This window comes from Rhinatrema bivittatum, chromosome 1 (genome assembly GCF_901001135.1).
Source record: "Rhinatrema bivittatum chromosome 1, aRhiBiv1.1, whole genome shotgun sequence".
Lineage (NCBI taxonomy): Eukaryota > Metazoa > Chordata > Amphibia > Gymnophiona > Rhinatrematidae > Rhinatrema > Rhinatrema bivittatum.
In genome coordinates, this window is record NC_042615.1 from 653318558 (window position 1) to 653339090 (window position 20533).

General features: G+C 44.2%; 1 protein-coding gene across 4 annotated transcripts in view; it reads left to right on the forward strand.

Moving 5' to 3' along the window:
* Positions 1-20533, forward strand: part of MCTP1 (multiple C2 and transmembrane domain containing 1) — a 1134628-nt gene that overhangs the window by 992051 nt on the left and 122044 nt on the right. For all 4 annotated transcript variants that reach the window (XM_029573135.1, XM_029573151.1, XM_029573144.1 and 1 more), the window contains exon 16: positions 7488-7541. In XM_029573135.1, coding sequence (XP_029428995.1) covers positions 7488-7541 — 54 coding nt within the window. The remainder of the gene's footprint in view (positions 1-7487; positions 7542-20533) is intronic.

Genomic DNA, 20533 nt, shown 5'->3' on the forward strand with positions numbered 1-20533 from the left:
CAAGTTAAGTGTAAAACATTGATAAGACAGGCGAAGAGAGAATTTGAATTGAAGTTGGCCATAGAGGCAACAACTCATAATATAAACTTTTTAAAATATATCCGAAGCAAGAAACCTGTAAGGGAGTTGGTTGGACCATTAGATGACAGAGGGGTTAAAGGAGCTCTTAGGGAAGATAAGGCCATTGCAGAAAGACTAAATGAATTCTTTGCTTCCGTGTTTATTAATGAGGATGTTGGGGAGATACCAGTTCCGGAGATGGTTTTCAGGGGTGATGAGTCAGACGAACTAAATGAAATCACTGTGAACCTGGAAGATGTAGTAGGCCAGATTGACAAACTAAAGAGTAGAAAATTACCTGGACCGGATGGTATGCATCCTAGGGTACTGAAGGAACTCAAAAATGAAATTTCTGATCTATTAGTTAAAATTTGTAACCTATCATTAAAATCATCCATTGTACCTGAAGACTGGAGGGTGGCCAATGTAACCCCAATATATAAAATAGGCTCTCAGGAGCGATCCGGGTAACTATAGACCAGTGAGCCTGACTTCAGTGCCGGGAAAAATAGTGGAAACTATTCTTTTTTTTTTTTTTTATTAAGTATTTCTTTTCATTAAGATATTACACAGCTGTATAGAAAAATTTTCAAATCATGATTCAATATCATATATACATACACACTGTGAAAAACTAGAAAAACTTTTTAAGCAAAAAGAAGATCGGCTTGCTAGATATAACAAGAGCAGTTATTAACAGAAATCGTCTATAAAGTGTCTTTAACTGTGATATACATTTATTTCCCTCCCCTTTTCCCTAAGGACAATTACGGGATTAGGTATCCAGGTATGAGCGAAGTTGTTCGGGCAAATGAAACACAAATCTTGTAGTCTGATACAATACAATACAGCGGCAGGGAAATTGCAAGATAAATTTAGCTCCTCGCTGAATAACTTTTTCCCGTAGCATTAAAAATTCTTTCCTTCTTAGCTGTGTATTATGTGAAATGTCGGGAAATATTCTAACAGGAAAACCATGAAAATTATTCTTCTGATATTTAAAGTATAATCTGAAAATGGCATCCCTTTCTGCTATGTCAACAAATTGGACTATCAGCGTTGCTCTTAACTTTATCTCCATTTCAGAAGATTTTTCTAACAATTCAGACAAATTAGTATCTTCGTTTGAATCTCCCAACTGTTGATCTTGCAAATCACCCTGACCCGCACTCTGTGTAGTATAGTAAATTCTAGATAACATAGGTATTTCTTTCTCTGAATATTTTAACACATTCTTAAGGTAACTCTTAAACAGTTCCTTTGGAGAAAGTAAGTGGGTTCTGGGGAAATTTAAAATCCTCAGATTTGTCCTTTTAATTTGATTTTCCAAATACTCAATCTTATCTGTTTGTATCTTTTCTGATTTGATTAAATTTACTTGTATTTTCTCGACATTAACAGTTCTTACATTCAGATCTTTAACTTCATTATCTATCTTCTCTAGGTTAGTCTGTAATAACAAATGGTTACTCATTCCCTCCTGAACCATCTTAGCTAAATCATTTATTGATTTTTGCATGGAAGATAACATACTACCTATTTCCTCCAGTGTGAATTTTTTAGGAGTTATTACTTGAATATCGTCCAACATCCTCCCCTGGATTCCCAATATCCCTTTGTCCTTAGTTGCCAGCTCAGGATTAAGTAATTTCATAGTCAATTTTTCTTCAGAAAAAGTTTCACCTCCCCTTTTTCCTGTAGGTGGCTCTGGTGTCAGAGGAGCACCAGGGCTCAAAGATGTTTCATAAGTCAGGGAGGTTTGGCCCTGCTCTTGGCCAATCACTCCAGCGACTTCCTCTCCTGGTGTTACTAACACAGTTTTCCCAAAGAGATCATGTATTCATGGCTGGTTGTCACTTGCCACTGGCGTAGATGTTGATATTTTCCCTTTTCTCTTGGTATGAGGCATACCAAGAGAATTACCGCCAACAATAACAAGAAAGAGAAAATGTACCTGATAAGGGAATGGATCCCTTTGAAGACACTGTCTCAACAGCTCCCGGTCTCCAGTGGTAGCTGACTAAGATAAAATAATTTCGCCTGGATCCCAGCGAATCCGGGCGAAGCCGGGCAAAGCCGCACGCCCCTTAGGCGCACGGCTTTGGCGACGCGCCGACGGCAGACGCGCCGTACAGACGCCGCTGTTATTGGCGTCAGGAAGGGCTCCACCCTCCGGAGTCGAGGACCAACAGGTGAGCAGCAAAAGAATTGCAGGGTAACGTCTGCTACCTCCGACAGGAAACAGTTTCAGCACACAAACTGCACCGCTCTGATGCCGCTGTTATTGGCGTCAGGAAGGGCTCCACTCTCCGGAGTCGAGGACCAACAGGTGAGCAGCAAAAGAATTGCAGGGTAACGTCTGCTACCTCCGACAGGAAACAGTTTCAGCACACAAACTGCACCGCTCTGATGCCGCTGTTATTGGCGTCAGGAAGGGCTCCACCCTCCGGAGTCGAGGACCAACAGGTGAGCAGAAAAAGAATTGCAGGGTAACGTCTGCTACCTCCGACAGGAAACAGTTTCAGCACACAAACTGCACCACTCTGATGCCGCTGTTATTGGCGTCAGGAAGGGCTCCACCCTCCGGAGTCGAGGATCAACAGGTGAGCAGCAAAAGAATTGCAGGGTAACATCTGCTACCTCCGACAGGAAACAGTTTCAGCACACAAACTGCACTGCTCTGATGCCGCTGTTATTGGCGTCAGGAAGGGCTCCACCCTCCGGAGTCGAGGACCAACAGGTGAGCAGCAAAAGAATTGCAGGGTAACGTCTGCTACCTCCGACAGGAAACAGTTTCAGCACACAAACTGCACCGCTCTGGTACCGCTGTTATTGGCGTCAGGAAGGGCTCCACCCTCCGGAGTCGAGGACCAACAGGTGAGCAGAAAAAGAATTGCAGGGTAACGTCTGCTACCTCCGACAGGAAACAGTTTCAGCACACAAACTGCACCGCTCTGATGCCGCTGTTATTGGCGTCAGGAAGGGCTCCACCCTCCGGAGTCGAGGACCAACAGGTGAGCAGAAAAAGAATTGCAGGGTAACGTCTGCTACCTCCGACAGGAAACAGTTTCAGCACACCGGAAACTATTCTTAAGATCAAAATCGTAGAACATATAGAAAGACATGATTTAATGGAACACAGTCAACATGGATTTACCCAAGGGAAGTCTTGCCTAACAAATCTGCTTCATTTTTTTTGAAGGGGTTAAAAAACATGTGGATAAAGGTGAACCGGTAGATATAATGTATTTGGATTTTCAGAAGGCGTTTAATAAAGTCCAACATGAGAGGCTTCTAAAAAAAACTAAAAAGTCATGGGATAGGAGGCGATGTCCGTTCATGGATTACAAACTGGTTAAAAGACAGGAAACAGAGAGTAGGATTAAATGGTCAATTTTCTCAGTGGAAAAGGGTAAACAGTGGAGTGCCTCAGGGATCTGTACTTGGACCGGTGCTTTTCAGTATATCTATAAATGATCTGGAAAGGAATACGATGAGTGAGGTTATCAAATTTGTGGATGATACAAAATTATTCAGAGTAGTTAAATCACAAGCGGATTATGATACATTACAGGAAGACCTTGCAAGACTGGAAGATTGGGCATCCAAATGGCAGATGAAATTTAATGTGGACAAGTGCAAGGTGTTGCATATAGGGAAAATTAACCCTTGCTGTAGTTACACGATGTTAGGTTCCATATTAGGAGCTACCACCCAGGAAAAAGATCTAGGTATCATAGTGGATAATACTTTAAAATCATCAGCTCAGTGTGCTGCAGCAGTCAAAAAAGCAAACAGAATGTTAGGAATTATTAAGAAGGGAATGGTTAATAAAACAAAAAAAATGTCATAATGCCTCTATATTGCTCCATGGTGAGACCACACCTGGAATACTGTGTACAATTCTGGTCGCCACATCTCAAAAAAGATATAATTGCAATGGAGAAGGTACAGAGAAGGGCTACCAAAATGATAAGAGGAATGGAACAGCTCCCCTATGAGGAAAGACTAAAGAGGTTAGGAGTTTTCAGCTTGGAGAAGTGACGGCTGAGGGGAGATATGATAGAGGTGTTTAAAATCATGAGAGGTCTAGAATGGGTAGATGTGAATCGGTTATTTACACTTTCAGATACTAGAAGGACTAGGGGGCATTCCTTAAAGTTAGCAAATAGCACATTTAAGACTAATTGGAGAAAATTCTTTTTCACTCAACGCACAATTAAACTCTGGAATTTGTTGCCAGAGGATGTGGTTAGTGTAGCTGGGTTCAAAAAAGGTTTGGATAAGTTCTTGGAGGAGAAGTCCATTAACGGCTATTAATCAAGTTTACTTAGGGAATAGCCACTGCTATTAATTGCATCAGTGGCATGGGATCTTCTTAGTGTTTGGGTAATTGCCTGGCTCTTGTGGCCTGGATTGGCCACTGTTGGAAATAGGATGCTGGGCTTGATGGACCCTTGGTCTGACCCAGCATGGCTGTTTCTTATGTTCTTATCAAACTAGTTAGAGAGTACTATGTACAAATCTCATCTTTGTGTACCTTTCCTCATTCCAAAGTAAATCAAATCTTCACTGATGTATACTCTGCTGGTCGTACCTCTGTCTGTGCATGGAAAACTGTTCCCCAAACCCTAGACCGCCTCCAAAACCTCACCTCGAGTTACTAGTTGACCCTCCTATAGTGTTATAAATAATTTACTTATATTCAAGCCTTATAAAGAGTCTCTCTCTCTCCCTTTTTTTTTTTTTTTTAATACGGGTGCTATTCATGCAAAATTAATAGCAAAATGATGAATCTAGTTCTAAATTAAAGTAAAGAAGGTAGTTATGGTACAATTTCCAAAAGGAACACTTAGATGGAATAAAGGCTTTATTTTCTTGTATTAAAAAATGATCCATTCCAGGACAGTTTTCCAACAGGCTGTTTACAGATGTAATGTTAACTGGCTTTTATTTTCTATTGAATCCGACAGGGAAGTCAGTGATCAAGTTGAAAATATCTTTCAGATGATTATCCTGCTCCAGTGACTTTAACTCTGAGTTACATGACTGTTTTTCTTTATGAACTGAGATACTTCACAGCTATTTCATTGCTTAATACAGCTTCCAATTAATATTATTCTTTCGTTCTAATTATCCACGTGTTGATTAATCTGCAAACCAGTCCACCTCCTGGTCACTGTTATTCTCGTGCATGGCAGAAAGCACAAGGAGAAAGAGTGCAGGTGGATGAAACATTCTCTGAGCACTGCCCAAGGATACTAACAAGACTTCAAGTGCTGGAGGAAGCAAAAGGAAGACATTTACAGCTTTACTGATCTTGTGTCATATTTACAACATTTTTAGCCTGCTTGTGGCTATTAATATGGTAGTTACTTTGCTCCGACGTATTTTTCGCTGTGCATTTTCTGACAAGGAATTATTGTGAGGAAATAGTGGATGGAAGGATAAGCGTTTTTGCTAGGTTTTAACTTCAAATGCTTTACTGTTTGACCATAAAGCATCTGACATGCCATATCTGAGGCCGTCTCCGTGTGTTTTTTAAAATGTCACCTGTATTAGTATTACATTCCATGAATAGTGCCACACATCAGTTTCTTTCAAGACCTTCTACCAGTATATGGCATATAAGTCTGTGACAAGTGACATTACAGAAGGTCATGTCACTTTTAACTGCTTACATTAGATCCTTCTGATTTCCCTTGTGCCCTTCCTTTCTTTGATTAATACTACTTGATTTCAAGCATGGTATAGGAAAGCAAAATTGAGGAAGAGAATTTTATTGTGGAGCAGATCTAAGTATTTTTTTTTTATAGAACTAAATAAATGCATCTACTGTATAAGTGTTACATTTTTATTGTGTTCTTTCATTTCATTCTTGCTTGTGTCTGTTGAGGGCTGAATCATGCTAAAAATTGTTTTGGTCTTTAATCATCAACTAAGTATAGAAATCAGTTTCTGTATAGGTGGAAGCTGTATCCAAATGTTCTGGGTTAGAATAAGTTAAAAATACATAAATAAATAAATCGGAAAAGCAGAGAATGAGCACCTTTCTTCTTTCTCTGTCATGATCCTAAGCACTGTCTTACCCTCGGAAGTGCACCCCATAGACCTCTGTTGTGTCCTATTTAACACTGGTCCTGAATGCGATCAAAATACAGCAAAAGGTTGTGCTGTTGAGAAGTGTGGTGTGTTACAGTCCTAAAACAGATTGTTCTTCTAAAGCAGCTATAGACTATAGCACACACGTATCTACATACACACACATACATATGAAAGAAAAGCTTTGTAGCTCCTATATCTAGTAAAATTTTTATCTGATCAAAGATATTATCAAGGCAAACAAAATAGTCCTAGGAAACCATTTAACTGTAAATGTTCACTAAATGTCTGCATCCCTTAAATCTCAGTAGCAATGATAGCTGAATTCCTTCTCTCGCTGGTATGGATTTTTTCTTGATGCTTACTTGGTTTTGAGATTCACAGGCACGGAATGAAAACATTCCCAAATATGCCAGGTTTTATGACAGCAAATTCAACTCTCCAGAAAGTTCAATTCTTAAAAAAAAAAAAAAAAAATTCTAATGTCCTGCTCATCTGTGGTAATGGGTGCTTTTGAACCTTAAGAAATTAGTGTGCTTCAGTAATCTCAAGTGATTGTGACCCAACTTCATGTTTTGATACAGATGGGCAAAGCACAGGTTCCTTTTTTTAAATATGCAGTTGCCATTGCTGTGCTTGTGGACTGTTATCATGCAGACAGAAACCAAGACATTCAGCCTTCTAGTAGGGCTCCTGATATTCAGAAAGGACATTGGAGAGACTGAACATGCTTCTTCTTTCTCAATTTGCAATAACACTTTTAAAAATACTTAGATGTAAAGAGCAGTCACTTGCAGATGGAAAAGAATAACAGAGAGAAGATTGTGTCCATTAAAAACCTTTATAGCACACTTTGGTTATTTCAAGACCTGATCCCTCAAAGTGTTTAAGGCTCAGCTGAGTTTAAGGGCAATTCGAAAAATGTTGTAAATCTTTTTCCTAACCTAGAAGTTTATAGACTTTAATCCACTTGTTATTAAAAAGAAAAGTACTGTGATTTTCAGCATCACCAAAATTATCATGCATGCCTGGGTAAGTTAGGATTATATTTTTTCAGGGCTGCCACCTCAAACTCACCCACATTGATTTTATTGTCTGGTGTGGGAAGAAAAGGACCACAATGACTTCCCAAATTTAAAAACCAAATAAGTGTTTTGTTTTGTTTTTCTATTGAGTTGCTGCCCATTATTTTTCCATGGATTGATTTCAAAATATGAATAAAGTTTCCGCAAGACAAAAAAATAATTAAATAAAAAAAATTGGCAGTTGACAGAGCAAAACCCTTGCCTTTAAATCATGACATCTGCTACTACTTCTGTCTGCAGGTAGTGGAGGACATGCTGGAGGACGAGGAAGAGGAAGATGAGAAAGATGACAAGGTAATTATATTTCCTACCACTTCGGTACCTGGGGATGGGAAAATTTAGACATGACGCTGGTTTTACAGACAGTTAAAAAAAAAAAAAAAAAGGGAGTTGAAGTGTTTTAGCCCAGAAAATTGGACAGAGCTGTTTATCATCCTAACAATACTGCTGTATGTTGCAGGAAAGGACAGAGTACTATAAATCCTCTCCCTTTTTTTTTTTTTTTGTCCAGAGCTGGGTCAAATATTTTTTTTTCTGCCAGGAACAAAAATAATTCAGCTTGTCTAGAACTTGATAGCTCTTGTGAAGATAACTGCTGTGACAACTGTTTTTGAAGGACAAACATTTGTCCTGTCTTAAGTATTACAAATAGGAGCTGTACTTTAGGAAAAAATAATGGTCCAAGGCATAGCAACTCCTTTTTAGTGGGATGCAGCATAGATATAGTAGATAAACAGATACTTATATACATATGCACATAGAATATTTACATACACATTCATATATATATATATACATTTTCTTTTTCGGAACTGCATGGTGTCACAATGACTTTATAAGTTCTGCTTTCTAAATAGAGATTAGGTAATCAGAGACTTAAAACTGGATTTGTGATCAGATAAGCAAGACAACTACTACAGCTTCTTCTGATCTTTCCTACATGCGGTTCAACTCCTGGTTTTCTGGTTAGGTTAGAGATTATGCAACCACAGTAAATAACAGCCCCATTCCACGTTTCATTGAGCCACACTGTGGGGCCAGCTGGAGTGGTTATGCCCTGGGGAGAAGGAAGAACCAGAGGGATGAAATGAATATGACCTTGTACCACTGAATTGCAATGGTGAGCACTGCCAAAGCTGTGCCGTACAGATAAAATGCAATGATATAAGCTTGTCCTTGTTTGCCCTGCCTATGACTGCTTCTATACCAAACCCTATACATTATCTGTCTGTGCATGTGTAGATGTGTGTGTGTATGCTTATGCATGTGTTTAATATGTGTGACCGCTAGCAGTAGACTCCTGAATTCTGTTGTCAAAAAGTTAGTATTTTTTTTATTTTTTTTTATTTTTTTTAGCAAAGGAGAAAAATACTATGTCTAATTTATGGTCCTGACCTTTGCTTCTAGTAGAGATGTATAGTTATACACCAGTGCAGGATCTCTTACGCTTGGCAGCAAGCATTAGAAATGTCAAAAAATTCACTGTGATTTGCAATCCTCTCAATAATAATTTTTCTCTGCACTAATACCCCAAGCCTGGAGAAGGGATAGAGAGGTATGGTACGCCTTCATTATACTGCTAGCTCCAACAGTGGGAAATGGACAGCAAGCTACAATGTGAAAATATGACCATGCTTTGATTCACTCATTAGCTGCATTGTTTCAGATTCATCAAGCATTGCACTAACACCACCTGCTCTTAAAGCACACACATATGTGCTATTTTTAATGCTAAATGATATGAGCACCCACTTCTAGCCGTAAACGAGATGATTTATGGCGAAGGTCGGCTGCGTAGCTGTAGAGAGCTTGTATTTTAACTCGACGCACTAGCTCTGAATCATCATTTCTCTTCTGATAAACACCAAGTTGTCATCCATTTATAGCCATTTTCTCCTGCTTGCTGCTGCTTGATTATTAAAGCCTTTGTGAGGTCACTATCCCTGATCCTACCATCCATGCATGCCCAAGAATGTTAATAATTGTCATAGCACTGCAAAGTGCTGAGCAGGGCCGGCAATTTAAATCAACCTATTTAGTTCCACTTCCTTGTAGTTGCTTCGGTGTTCCTGAGCTACAACCAGATAAAGAAATATACAATGTTTTCCTATCCTCCACACTTCTATCTTTTTTTTAAGTAAAGGCTACCAAAACAGTTTTAGTGATAATATCTTCCTACATGTACAAATGGACTAACACAGTTACCACACTACTTTATTCAGGATGGATATTCTTTCTAAGTGATTCTGGAGGTACACGGGATATTGGCTACTGGGTGTGTGGTTGTGTCTAATGCACCCCAGGGTCCTAGAAGCTCTTTAGATATGGTTCCAAAGGGAACAAAAATAACTGTTGAAATGGCTTGAGAGCTCAGCATGACAAACTGCCGAAAAACAGAGCGCTGGGCACACAACAGGAAAAGTCAATGCTTGAAAAGTCAATGCTTTATATCAACAGTTTGTGTAATGTGTCTAAACTCTTGGAATTCATAGAATGGCATAAAATTCACAGCTTGAGTGGAAAGAGCAAATTAAGCAGTTTGGAAGAACGTAAAGCCGCTTACATGGCATGTAGTAGTTCAAGATTTTCAACATGACTTACACACATAAAATCCTTTTTTATTTACGGTACCTAAAAGGTGATTGTTAGGCGCCCCATCCGCACCCGTCCCACGCACGGGCCTGCTCACCTTCATGGTTCCTCGGCAGGTCCCGGGACGGCCTCCCTAGCGGCAGCTGCTAGCACTTAAAGGCCCCGGCGTCCCACGGTGGCGGTCACCGGGCCTTCCACTGCGCACCAGGCCTCATGCTGGAGCTCGGCGGCGTCAGCGCTGTTGGCCATACCCCTACGTGCAAGAGCACGGACCTCCCGGCCTCTTGTAGGGCCAAGGGCGGGTCTTAGCTCTGCAGTGCGCCCTGATTGATTCTCCGTTATAAGGAAGTCCCTGCCTGTACTTCCTTGCCTTGGCAATCAGGTCGGCTTGTATGCTAGATTGCCTCCGCGCTTGTTCTTGCTCCTGTCTTTTTCCAAGTGTCATTCCAGGATCCTTCTGTTCCAGTTTGTTCCTGCCTTGTTCCTGCTTCCTAGTTCCAGCGTCCCTCTGTTCCTGTTCGTCTGTTCATCTCCCAGGTAGTACCTCCGGACTGACCCTACCCTCCTGCCTGTCTGCCTCCTGCTTCCTGACTCCGGTCTGTTCCTTAACTCGCCTGCCTGATGCCTGCCTCCCGACATCTGCCTGCTACTTGACTCGTCTGCCTGCTGCCTGCCTCTTGACCTCAGCCTGCCTGTGACTTCATCTGGCCTCTGGTACCTGACCTCAGCTTTTGTTGACCATTCTTCGGACTGACTCCTGGACTTTGACCTCTGCCCGCTTGACCTCGTCTCTAGATTCTGGCTCTGTTCCTAGCCTTGTTATCACCTACATTCCGGTCTTCCTTGTTCCACCTGACCTCCAGTCTCGAACCTGACCATGCTTCCCTCCTGTTGGTGGCCACACCGGACTTCCACTCTTCCAGGAGACCCTGCGAGGCCCACCTAAGTCCAAGCGCCCCGGGTCCCTACAGGCTTCTCCTGGGGGGACCTCGGGCTTCCAGTGGTGAAGCTCTTCCTAGCCTCTGTCTCCGTCCGTGCTCCGCCCCCTGGGGGCAGTTGCCTCCTGGTCCCTATCAAGAGGTGGATCTCCACTGCCACAGGACAAGGGTCCACCCCTGAGCGCAACAGGTTGCCAAGGCCATGGACTCAGCGGAGTCTCCCGCCTCCAGGGCCCTACCTGGTTTGGCCGCTACCGTGAAACAGCATCATCAAGCGTTGGAAATGTTGGCCTCTTCGATGGAAGAACTCCGTTCCCAATTACAAGATACAGTGATGGCCAATCCTGTGGGCCTCTCGGCCACCATGCTTCCTAAAGCATCTTTGGCACTTCCTGCACCTCCCAGATATAATGGGGACCCACGCTCCTATTGTGGCTTCCTTATTCAGTGCTTTATGCAGTTTCATTACAACCCTAGTTGTTTTTGAAGGAAATCACCAAGGTGACCTTCATTCTGTCTTTTTGGAAGGGAAGGCTCTTCCGTGGGTCTCTCCCCTATGGGAACATTCTGATCCCATCCTTTCCAAGTTATCTGAATTCATCGCTGTCTTCAAGAAGACCTTCGGAGACCCAGGCCACCAGGCTGTTGCTAGCCATGCCTTACTCCATCTCCATCAAGGGGCAAGGTCCCTCTCCGAGTATACTGTGGAGTTTCAGACTCTGGCCACAGAGCTTGGGTGGCAAGAAGATTGTCTGCAAGCCATCTTCCTAGATGGACTGTCCTGTGCTCTCAAAGATGAGCTCGCTGTCCGTGAGGCTCCCACGTCTCTAGAGGACCTGATCTCCCTTGCCGGAAGGATTGATTATTGTCTCTGGCAAAGATGCCTAGAAGTAAAGGCTCCACGCCCTCCTGTTGCACGTCCCACAAGCACCTCCCATTCTCCTGTAAAGAACTCTGCACCACCACTTTCCTCCATGGTGGAACCCATGGAGGTGAATCGTGGATGCTTGTCTCCGATCGAACAGCTTCGATGGCGGAAGGAGGGGCTCTGCCTTTACTGTGGCACTTCTGGACATTGTCTGCAGTCCTGCCCGGTGCAACCTGGAAATTGAAACGCCTGAGCCCGGCGGGGGTCCCAAGCTTGGGCACAACTGTTACAGGCCCTCAACATTTGCTTCCTGTCTCCCTGGCCATCAAGGCCCACACCTTTGCTACCACCACTCTTGTTGATACCGGGGCTAGTGGCAGCTTCATTATGGATGATATCGTCAAGCTCTTGAACATCCCTCTCCAGCCATTGGAGGTGAGTCTCCGCATTGCCTCTATTCAGGGAGATCACCTTCCAGGACTCATTACCCACCGGACAGTGGCTGTCCGTCTTACTGTGGGCACTCTCCACGAGGAGGAAATGTCCTTCTATGTCTTGAAGTAATCAATGCATCTGATTATTCTGGGCCTGCCCTGGCTCCAGGTTGACTGGCAAACCCTGCAGTTGGTACAGTGGGGCTCCAAATGCCAGAAGACTTGTTTGCATTCCGTATCTCCAGTGGTTCCTGTCCTGAAGTCTGTTACCCTATCTGGTCTGCCTCCGCAGTATTCTGACTTCAATGATGTCTTCTTGAAGCAGAAAGTGGATATCTTGCCTCCGTTACGCAAGTTCAACTGTCCTATCAAACTCCTGCCAGGCACTATACCTCCCAAAGGCAGAACTTACCCATTGTCTCAACCTGAGACTCAGGCTATGTTGGAGTATATTAAGGAGAACCTAGAGAAAGGTTTCATCCATCCGTCTGACTCCCCTGCTGGAGCGGGTTTCTTCTTCGTCAAGAAGAAGGATGGCAGCCTATGCCCCTGTATTGATTACAGGGGGCTCAACGCCATAACCCGCAAGGACCGATACCTGTTGCCCCTCATCAGTGAACTGCTCGATCGCCGTGAGGGGCACGAATCTTTTCCAAGCTTGACCTGAGGGGTGCGTACAATTTGGTACGTATCCAACCCGATGATATATGGAAAACCACTTTTAACACAAGGGATAGTCACTACAAATATACCGCGATGCCCTTTGGGCTATGTAATGCCCCAGCGGTCTTTCAACGCCTTATGAACGAAGTCTTCCAAGATCTTCTATACTCCTTTGTGGTCATATACCTTGACATCATCTTGATCTTTTCTAAAGACCTGGAATCTCATAGAGATCACGCCAGAATCATATTACAATGTCTACGAGAGAACCACTTGTACGCCAAGCTGGAGAAGTGCCTATTTGAGCGTAATTGCTTACCCTTCCTAGGGTACATCATTTCTGACCGAGGATTTTCCATGGACCCCGAGAAAGTCCAGTGGATCTGCGACTAGCCCCAGCCAGTAGGTCTCTGAGCCTTGCAGCGTTTTCTTGGTTTTACCAATTATTACCGGAGCTTTATTATTAATTACTCATCCCTAGTTGCTCCCCTTACTGCTATCACTAGGAAAGGAGCCAATACCCGGGTGTGGACACCCAGGGCACTTGCTGCCTTCCAGACTATCAAGGAAGCATTCTGCTCCGGCCCTTGTTTACAGCACCTGGACCCCACACTTCCCTTCGTCATGAAGGTCGACGCCTCAGCAATCGGTGCAGGAGCCATCTGGAGCCAGTTTTCCCCCAAGGGCAAACTGAGTCCCTGCTCTTTCTATTCACACAAGTTCTCCCCCATGGAACAGCGTTACACCGTTGGTGACCGTGAACTCCTCGCAGTCAAGTTGGCACTCCAAGAGTGGTGCCCCTGGTTGGAAGGGGCGCAACACAAGTTTATTATCTTCACGGACCATAAGAACCTTAAGCATCTGAAAGAGGCTCAACTTCTGAACCCTCATCAAGCCCGATGGGCACTCTTCTTCGAACGATTCAACAGTGCGCCCTGATTGATTCTTCGTTATAAGGAAGTCCCTGCCTGTACTTCCTTGCCTTGGCAATCTGGTCGGCTTGTATGCTAGATTGCCTCCACACTTGTTCTTGCTCCTGTCTTGTTCCAAGTCTCATTCTAGGATCCTTCTGTTCCAGTTTGTTCCTGCCTTGTTCCTGCTTCCTAGTTCCAGCGTCCCTCTGTTCCTGTTCATCTGTTCATCTCCCAGGTAGTACCTCCGGACTGACTATCTGGTACTGACCTCGGCTTGCTACTCTACCCTCCTGTCTGTCTGCCGCCTGCCTCCTGACTCCGGTCTGTTCCTTGACTTGCCTGCCTGCTGCCTGCCTCCCAACGTCCGCCTGCTACTTGACTCGCCTGCCTGCTGCCTGCCTCCCAACATCTGTCTGCTACTTGACTCACCTGCCTGCTGCCTGCCTCTTGACCTCAGCCTGCCTGTAACTTCGACTGACCTCCAGTACCTGACCTCAGCTTTGTTGACCATTCTTTGGACTGACTCCTGGACTTTGACCTCTGCCCGCTTGACCTTGTCTCTAGATTCTGGCTCTGTCCCTAGCCTTGTTATCACCTATGCTATTCTGGTCCTCCTTGTTCAACCTGATCTCCTGTCTCGAACCTGACCGTGCTCCCCTCCTGTTGGTGGGCACACCAGACTTCCACTCTTCCAGGAGACCCTGCAAGGCCCACCTAAGTCCAAGTGGCCCGGGTCCCTACGGGCTCCTCCCAGGGGGACCTCAGGCTTCCAGTGGTGAAACTTTTCCTAGCCTCTGTCTCCGTCCGTGCTCCGCCGTCTAGGGGCAGTTGCCTCCTGGTCCCTACCAGGAGGTGGATCTCCACTGCCACAGGACAAGGGTCCACTCCCGAGTACAACAGTGATTTGAAAACTACTTGGGAGTTGCACCTGTAAAAGTACATACAAGACGTAATTTCCTTTATCTAGTTTTTTTTTTTAAATTTATTTACGCATTTTATATACTGTCATTCCAAAAGAAGATCACAACGGTTTACAAAATCAACATTCATATTATAGGTCCACAAGACATTTAAAAGATGTTAACCAAGGGTTTATATAGTAAATTGTACTACATAATTTCCATTTCAATAGTCTTCATACATTAGTATGAGAGATGTTTCACTCATTCCTTGTCATTCATTCTTCTAAAATTGACTATGTTTTTTGATATTATAGTTCTCTGCATATTGATAAATTATGTTAAATCGTATGCATTTATGAAGAGCCAGTTTTTCAGTTCACATTTGAACCTCTTTCTTTCTGTTTGCAGATGTAACATCTCTGTAGAGAATTCCACAGCTTGAGACCTGCTATTGAAAACATTCTGTCTCTTATTTGCGTTAGGTGTGATCTTCACGTTGTAGGCACAGATAATAGACCTTTATATTGAGATCTTAAGCCAGGATTCATTGTTCTTCGGAGAATGATGAATCCTGCAAAAACGAGGGGGGGGGCAAAGGGGGCGGCGGGCCTGCGAAAGCCCGCAGCCTTTGCACTGTGGTGGTGCGCCAACTGCCGGCTTTCGCACCGAATAGCGCCACTGTGAAAGGTGGTGCTATTCGGCACTCTACTGCCGACGATAATGTTAGTAATATTATCGCCGGCAGCGAAGACACCACCCCCTCCCCACCCTGACTCCTCCACTCCCCTTAATTTGTATGATATCGCATGGGAAAAGGCCCTTATCGCACGTGATACGGCTGTATCGGGTGCGATAAGCCTTTGATAAATGACCCCCTTAGTGTTTGCTGTGGTTTGTATGGTTGGAGATTCACACCTATTAAGCAGGGTTTTCCATCATTGATGATGTTATAAATTAGAGTTAATACTTTATAATTGATTCTGGCTTGTACTGGTAGCTAGTGCAGAGCTATCAGTGAGGGGGTCATGTGGTTGAATTTCCTTGCCCCTAATAGAAGCCTTGCAGAGGCATTTTGTAGTAACTCTGGTGATTTTAGAATCCTGAAGAAAGGCCTAGTAATAGGGAGTTGCAGTAATCTGAATTTGAGAAAATTAGTGTTTGTAAAACAGTGCGAAAGTCCTGGAATGTTAGTAATGGTTTCAACCGATGTAATATTCTCAGCTTGGTGTATCCTATTTTATTTACTTTGTTTATGTGGCTTTTCATTGTGATGTTTTCATTGATCTGTATTCCTAGGTCTTGTATTTGTTCGGAGGGTGTAATCTGAAAATTACCCAAGTCTAGGGGTGGCAGTTTAACTGTTGAGGGGTTTCTCTTTAGCCATATGATTTCAGTTTTATTTATGTTTAGTGTTAGCTTATGCTGTGTAAGTTCTTGCTGTATTGCCTTCATATATGTTTTGAGTCTTGATGCTGTATTTTCAATTGTTTTGGCGAAAGGAATGTAGAACTGTATGTCATCTGCATATAAGAAGAAGGTGATTCCTAGTTTTGCTAGTAGTGTACTCAAAGGAAGCATATAAATGTTGAAAATTATTGCCGATAGTGCTGAACCATGAGGGACACCTGTATCGATAGCGAATGTGTCAGAGATATGGTTGCCTAGTTTTACTTGGAATGTGCTGTCTGCTAGGAAAGAAGAGAACCATTCCAATTTTTCTCATCTTATGACATAGCAGGGTATGGTTCATAGTGTGGAAGGCTGCTTTTAAGTCTATTAGAACCAGGATATAAGATTCAACATTGTCAAACCGCTGTAGTATTGGGTCTATTAAGGATATTAGTAGAGTTTCTGTTGAGTAATCTTTTCTGAATCTGAATTGATAAAGGTATAGAATATCATTGTCTTCTAGGTGGTTGTCCAATTGATATAATACTATTTTTCAAGAACTTTTGAGATAAAAGGTAGGTTGGATATTGGTCTATTAGAGATGTGAATCGTGTCCTCGATCGTCTTAACGATCGATTTCGGCTGGGAGGGGGAGGGAATCGTATTGTTGCCGTTTGGGTGTGTAAACTATCGTGAAAAATCGTTAAAATCGTGAGCCGGCACACTAAACCCCCCTAAAACCCACCCCGACCCTTTAAATTAAATCCCCCACCCTCCCGAACCCCCCCCCAAAATGCTTTAAATTACCTGGGGATCCGGCGGTGGTCCAGAACGGCGGCGGTCCGGAATGGTCCCCTCAATAGAATCGTGTTGTCTTCAGCCGGCACCATTTTTCAAAATGGCCGCCGCAAAATGGCGGCGGCCATAGACAAAAACGATTCGACGGAGGAGGTCGTTCCGGACCCCCGCTGGACTTTTGGCAAGTCTTGTGGGGGTCAGGAGGCCCCCCCAAGCTGGCCAAAAGTTTCCTGGGAGTCCAGCGGGGTTCCGGGAGCGATTTCTTGCCGCGAATCGTTTTCGTACGGAAAATGGCGCCGGCAGGAGATCGAGTGCAGGAGGTCGTTCAGCGGCGGTCCGGAACCTGGCCATTTTCCGTACGAAAACGATTCGCGGCAAGAAATCGCTCCCGGAACCCCGCTGGACTCCCAGGAAACTTTTGGCCAGCTTGGGGGGGCCTCCTGACCCCCACAAGACTTGCCAAAAGTCCAGCGGGGGTCCGGAACGACCTCCTCCGTCGAATCGTTTTTGTCTATGGCCGCCGCAAAATGGCGGCCATAGACACATTTTGCGGCGGCCATTTTGAAAAATGGCACCGGCTGAAGACAACACGATTCTATTGAGGGGGCCGTTCCGGACCGCCGCCGTTCTGGACCACCGCCGGATCCCCAGGTAATTTAAAGCATTGGGGGGGGTTCGGGAGGGTGAGGGATTTAATTTAAAGGGTCGGGGGTGGGTTTTAGGGGGTTTTAGTGTGCCGGTTTCCTGCCCTCCCCCTTCCCCCGATTTACGATTTTTTAACGATAAATCGGGGGAATTGGTATTGTATCGTGGCCCTAACTATTTTTTGACGATTTAAAATATATCGGACGATATTTTAAATCGTCAAAAAACGATTCACATCCCTATTGTCTATAATTGTTCCAGTCATCAGTTCTACCAGTTTTATTTTTTAGGATTGGTTTGATCACAGCTTCTTTTGCCCTGTAAGGGACCAATCCTTCTGAAAGCGAGTGGTTGATTATAGTTGCAATTGTTGGAGTGATTACTGTTTTTTAGGGGTGTGAATCATGTGATCGATCGTCTTAACGATCGATTTTGGCTGGGGGGGGGGGAGGGAAATCTGATCGTCGTGTTTTTTTGTTTTTGTTTTTTTTTAAATCGTTAAAAATCGTAAATCGGGGGAGGGCGGGAAAACCGGAACACCAAAACAACCCTAAAACCCACCCCGAACCTTTAAAACAAATCCCCCACCCTCCCGAACCCCCCCCAAAATGTTTTAAATTACCTGGGGTCCAGTGGGGGGGGTCCCGGCGCGATCTCCCGCTCTCTGGCCATGGCTGCGTTAAGAGAAATGGCGCCGGTGGCCCTTTGCCCTTATCATGTGACAGGACAAAGGTAGCGCCGGTGCCATTTTGGTTCCTGGCTCCCGACATCACGCGTGCAGCAGATCGCTCCCGGACCCCCGCTGGACCCCCAGGGACTTTTGGCCAGCTTGGGGCGGCCTCCTGACCCCCACAAGACTTGCCAAAAGTCCAGCGGGGGTCCGGGAGCGACCTCCTTCACGCGGGCCGTATTGCCAATATTCAAAATGGTGCCGGCGCTACCTTTGCCCTGTCACATGATAAGGGCAAAGGGCCACCGACGCCATTTCTATTAACGCAGCCGTGGCCAGAGAGCGGGAGATCGCGCCGGGACCCCCCCACTGGACCCCAGGTAATTTAAAACATTTTGGGGGGGGGTTCGGGAGGGTGGGGGATTTATTTTAAAGGGTCGGGGTGGGTTTTAGGGTTGTTTTGGTGTGCCGGTTTTCCCGCCCTCCCCCTCCCCCGATTTACGATTTTTTGACGATAAATCGGGGGAATTGTTATTGTATCGCGGCTCTAACGATTTTTGACGATTTAAAATATATCTGACGATTGTTTTAAATCGTCAAAAAACGATTCACATCCCTACTGTTTTACTGTTGTTGTTTACTGTTTTCAGGGAACTTGCCAGAATAGGGTCTAGTGGGTGGGTAGCTGGCTTAGCTTTGGCAATTATTTAATTTATTTTAATTTTAGTGACTATGTCGAATAAGTTCCATTTAGGCTGCTCATGCTTTTCTTCTGGTTCTTTAGTTGGCAAGGAAGTGGAGAATTGTGTTTTTTAACTTATTAATTTTATCTAACAATGTCGTTACTTGAGATGGATGAAGATGGGTCCTTGATTAGGTGTTTTACATTTTCAAAGAGTAATTTGGAATTAAATTTACATTGTGAATCCATTTTGCATACTGGTCTTTTTTTGCTTTATTGATTTGTTCACAGTATTTTGCTAGGAGGGATCTGTATTTTCCTAGGGATTCTGTAGATGGGCATTTTCTCCATTGTTTCTCAGATTTTCTCAGAGTTTGTTTGATTCATCTTAGTTCTTTGTTGTACCATGGTTTCTTTTGTTTAGAGTTATTCTGTTCATTTTGGAACATTTTTGTCTGTATTGGGCTTAGGTTGTCAGCAATATCATTGATGATTTTTTCCCAGGAGTCAAAGGCTGAGGAGGCATTAGTTTGATTAAAATCAATTAGCTTATTTTTTATTGATTCTTCAAGTACATCTGGTTTTATTTCTTTTATGAAGGTGGTTTGGTTATTATTGAGGTTTGTTTGCTTTGAGTTGAGGATGGTTATGTTCGCTTTTATTAGTTGGTGATCCAACCAAGGCAATATTTTGTGGGAAGTGTTGACTAGGCAATTATTGTAGTTGGCAAATATCAAATCTAGGTTATGTCCTGCTTTATGAGTAGGGTTGGTTACAAATTCCCATTTCTTCCATTGTGTCGAAAAAGATTTCACATGCAGGAGTTTTTGGTGTTTTATATGTAGGTTAAAGTCTCCTACAATTAGTGTAGTTTCTGGTATTGGAAACACTTAGGGGCAGATTTTCAAAGGGGTACACGCATACCCCCTGAAAACCTACCCCAAACCCCCCTGCGTGTGCCGAGTCTATCTTGCATAGGCTGCCGGCGCACGCAAAGTCCCAGGACGCGCGTAAGTCCCAGGGCTTTCCTGGGGGGGCGTGTCTGGAGCGTGTCAGGGGGGCGTGTTATGGCCGGCGCGTCATTGGGGGCGTGTAGGGGCGTGTCACGGCGGCGTGTCATTTGGGGCGGGGCCATGGGCATGGTTCTGGCCCGGGGGCGTTTCGGGGGCATGGCCGAGGCCTCCAAAACAGCTCCTGGGCTGGGGAATCTGCCTCTGGCAGATGTAACTTTTAAAACAAAGGTAGGAGGGTTTAGATAGGGCTGGGGGGGGTGGGTTAGGTAGGGGAAGGGAGGGGAAGCTGCGGGGAGGTGGAGGGAACGGAGGCAGGCTGCACGGCTCGGCGCGCACAGGCTGATGATTTTGGACAGCCTTGCGCGCGCCGAACCCGGATTTTAAAGGATACGCGCGGCTACGCGCATATCTATTAAAATCCGGCGTACTTTTGTTTGCGCCTAGTGCGCGAACAAAAGTACGCGCAGGCGTACTTTTATAAAATCTACCCCTTAGTGAATAATTCGATTAAAGGTGATCAGTCTGTTTGAAGAATTCCAGGGGGGCAATAGATCAATCCTAAATTTAGTTGTGTAGATTTTAGTAGTGCCACTTCGTAGGGTGGGTTAAGCTGCACTTTGTAGGGTGTAAATTTAAGTTCTTTTTTTACAGATTATTGGTGGCCCTCCACCTTTACGTTTATGTCTGGGGAAGTGAAATACATTATAATTGGTATGATCAATTTGATTTAAGAGTACATTATCTTTGTTGTTCAAACAGGTTTCAGCAATACAAAAGA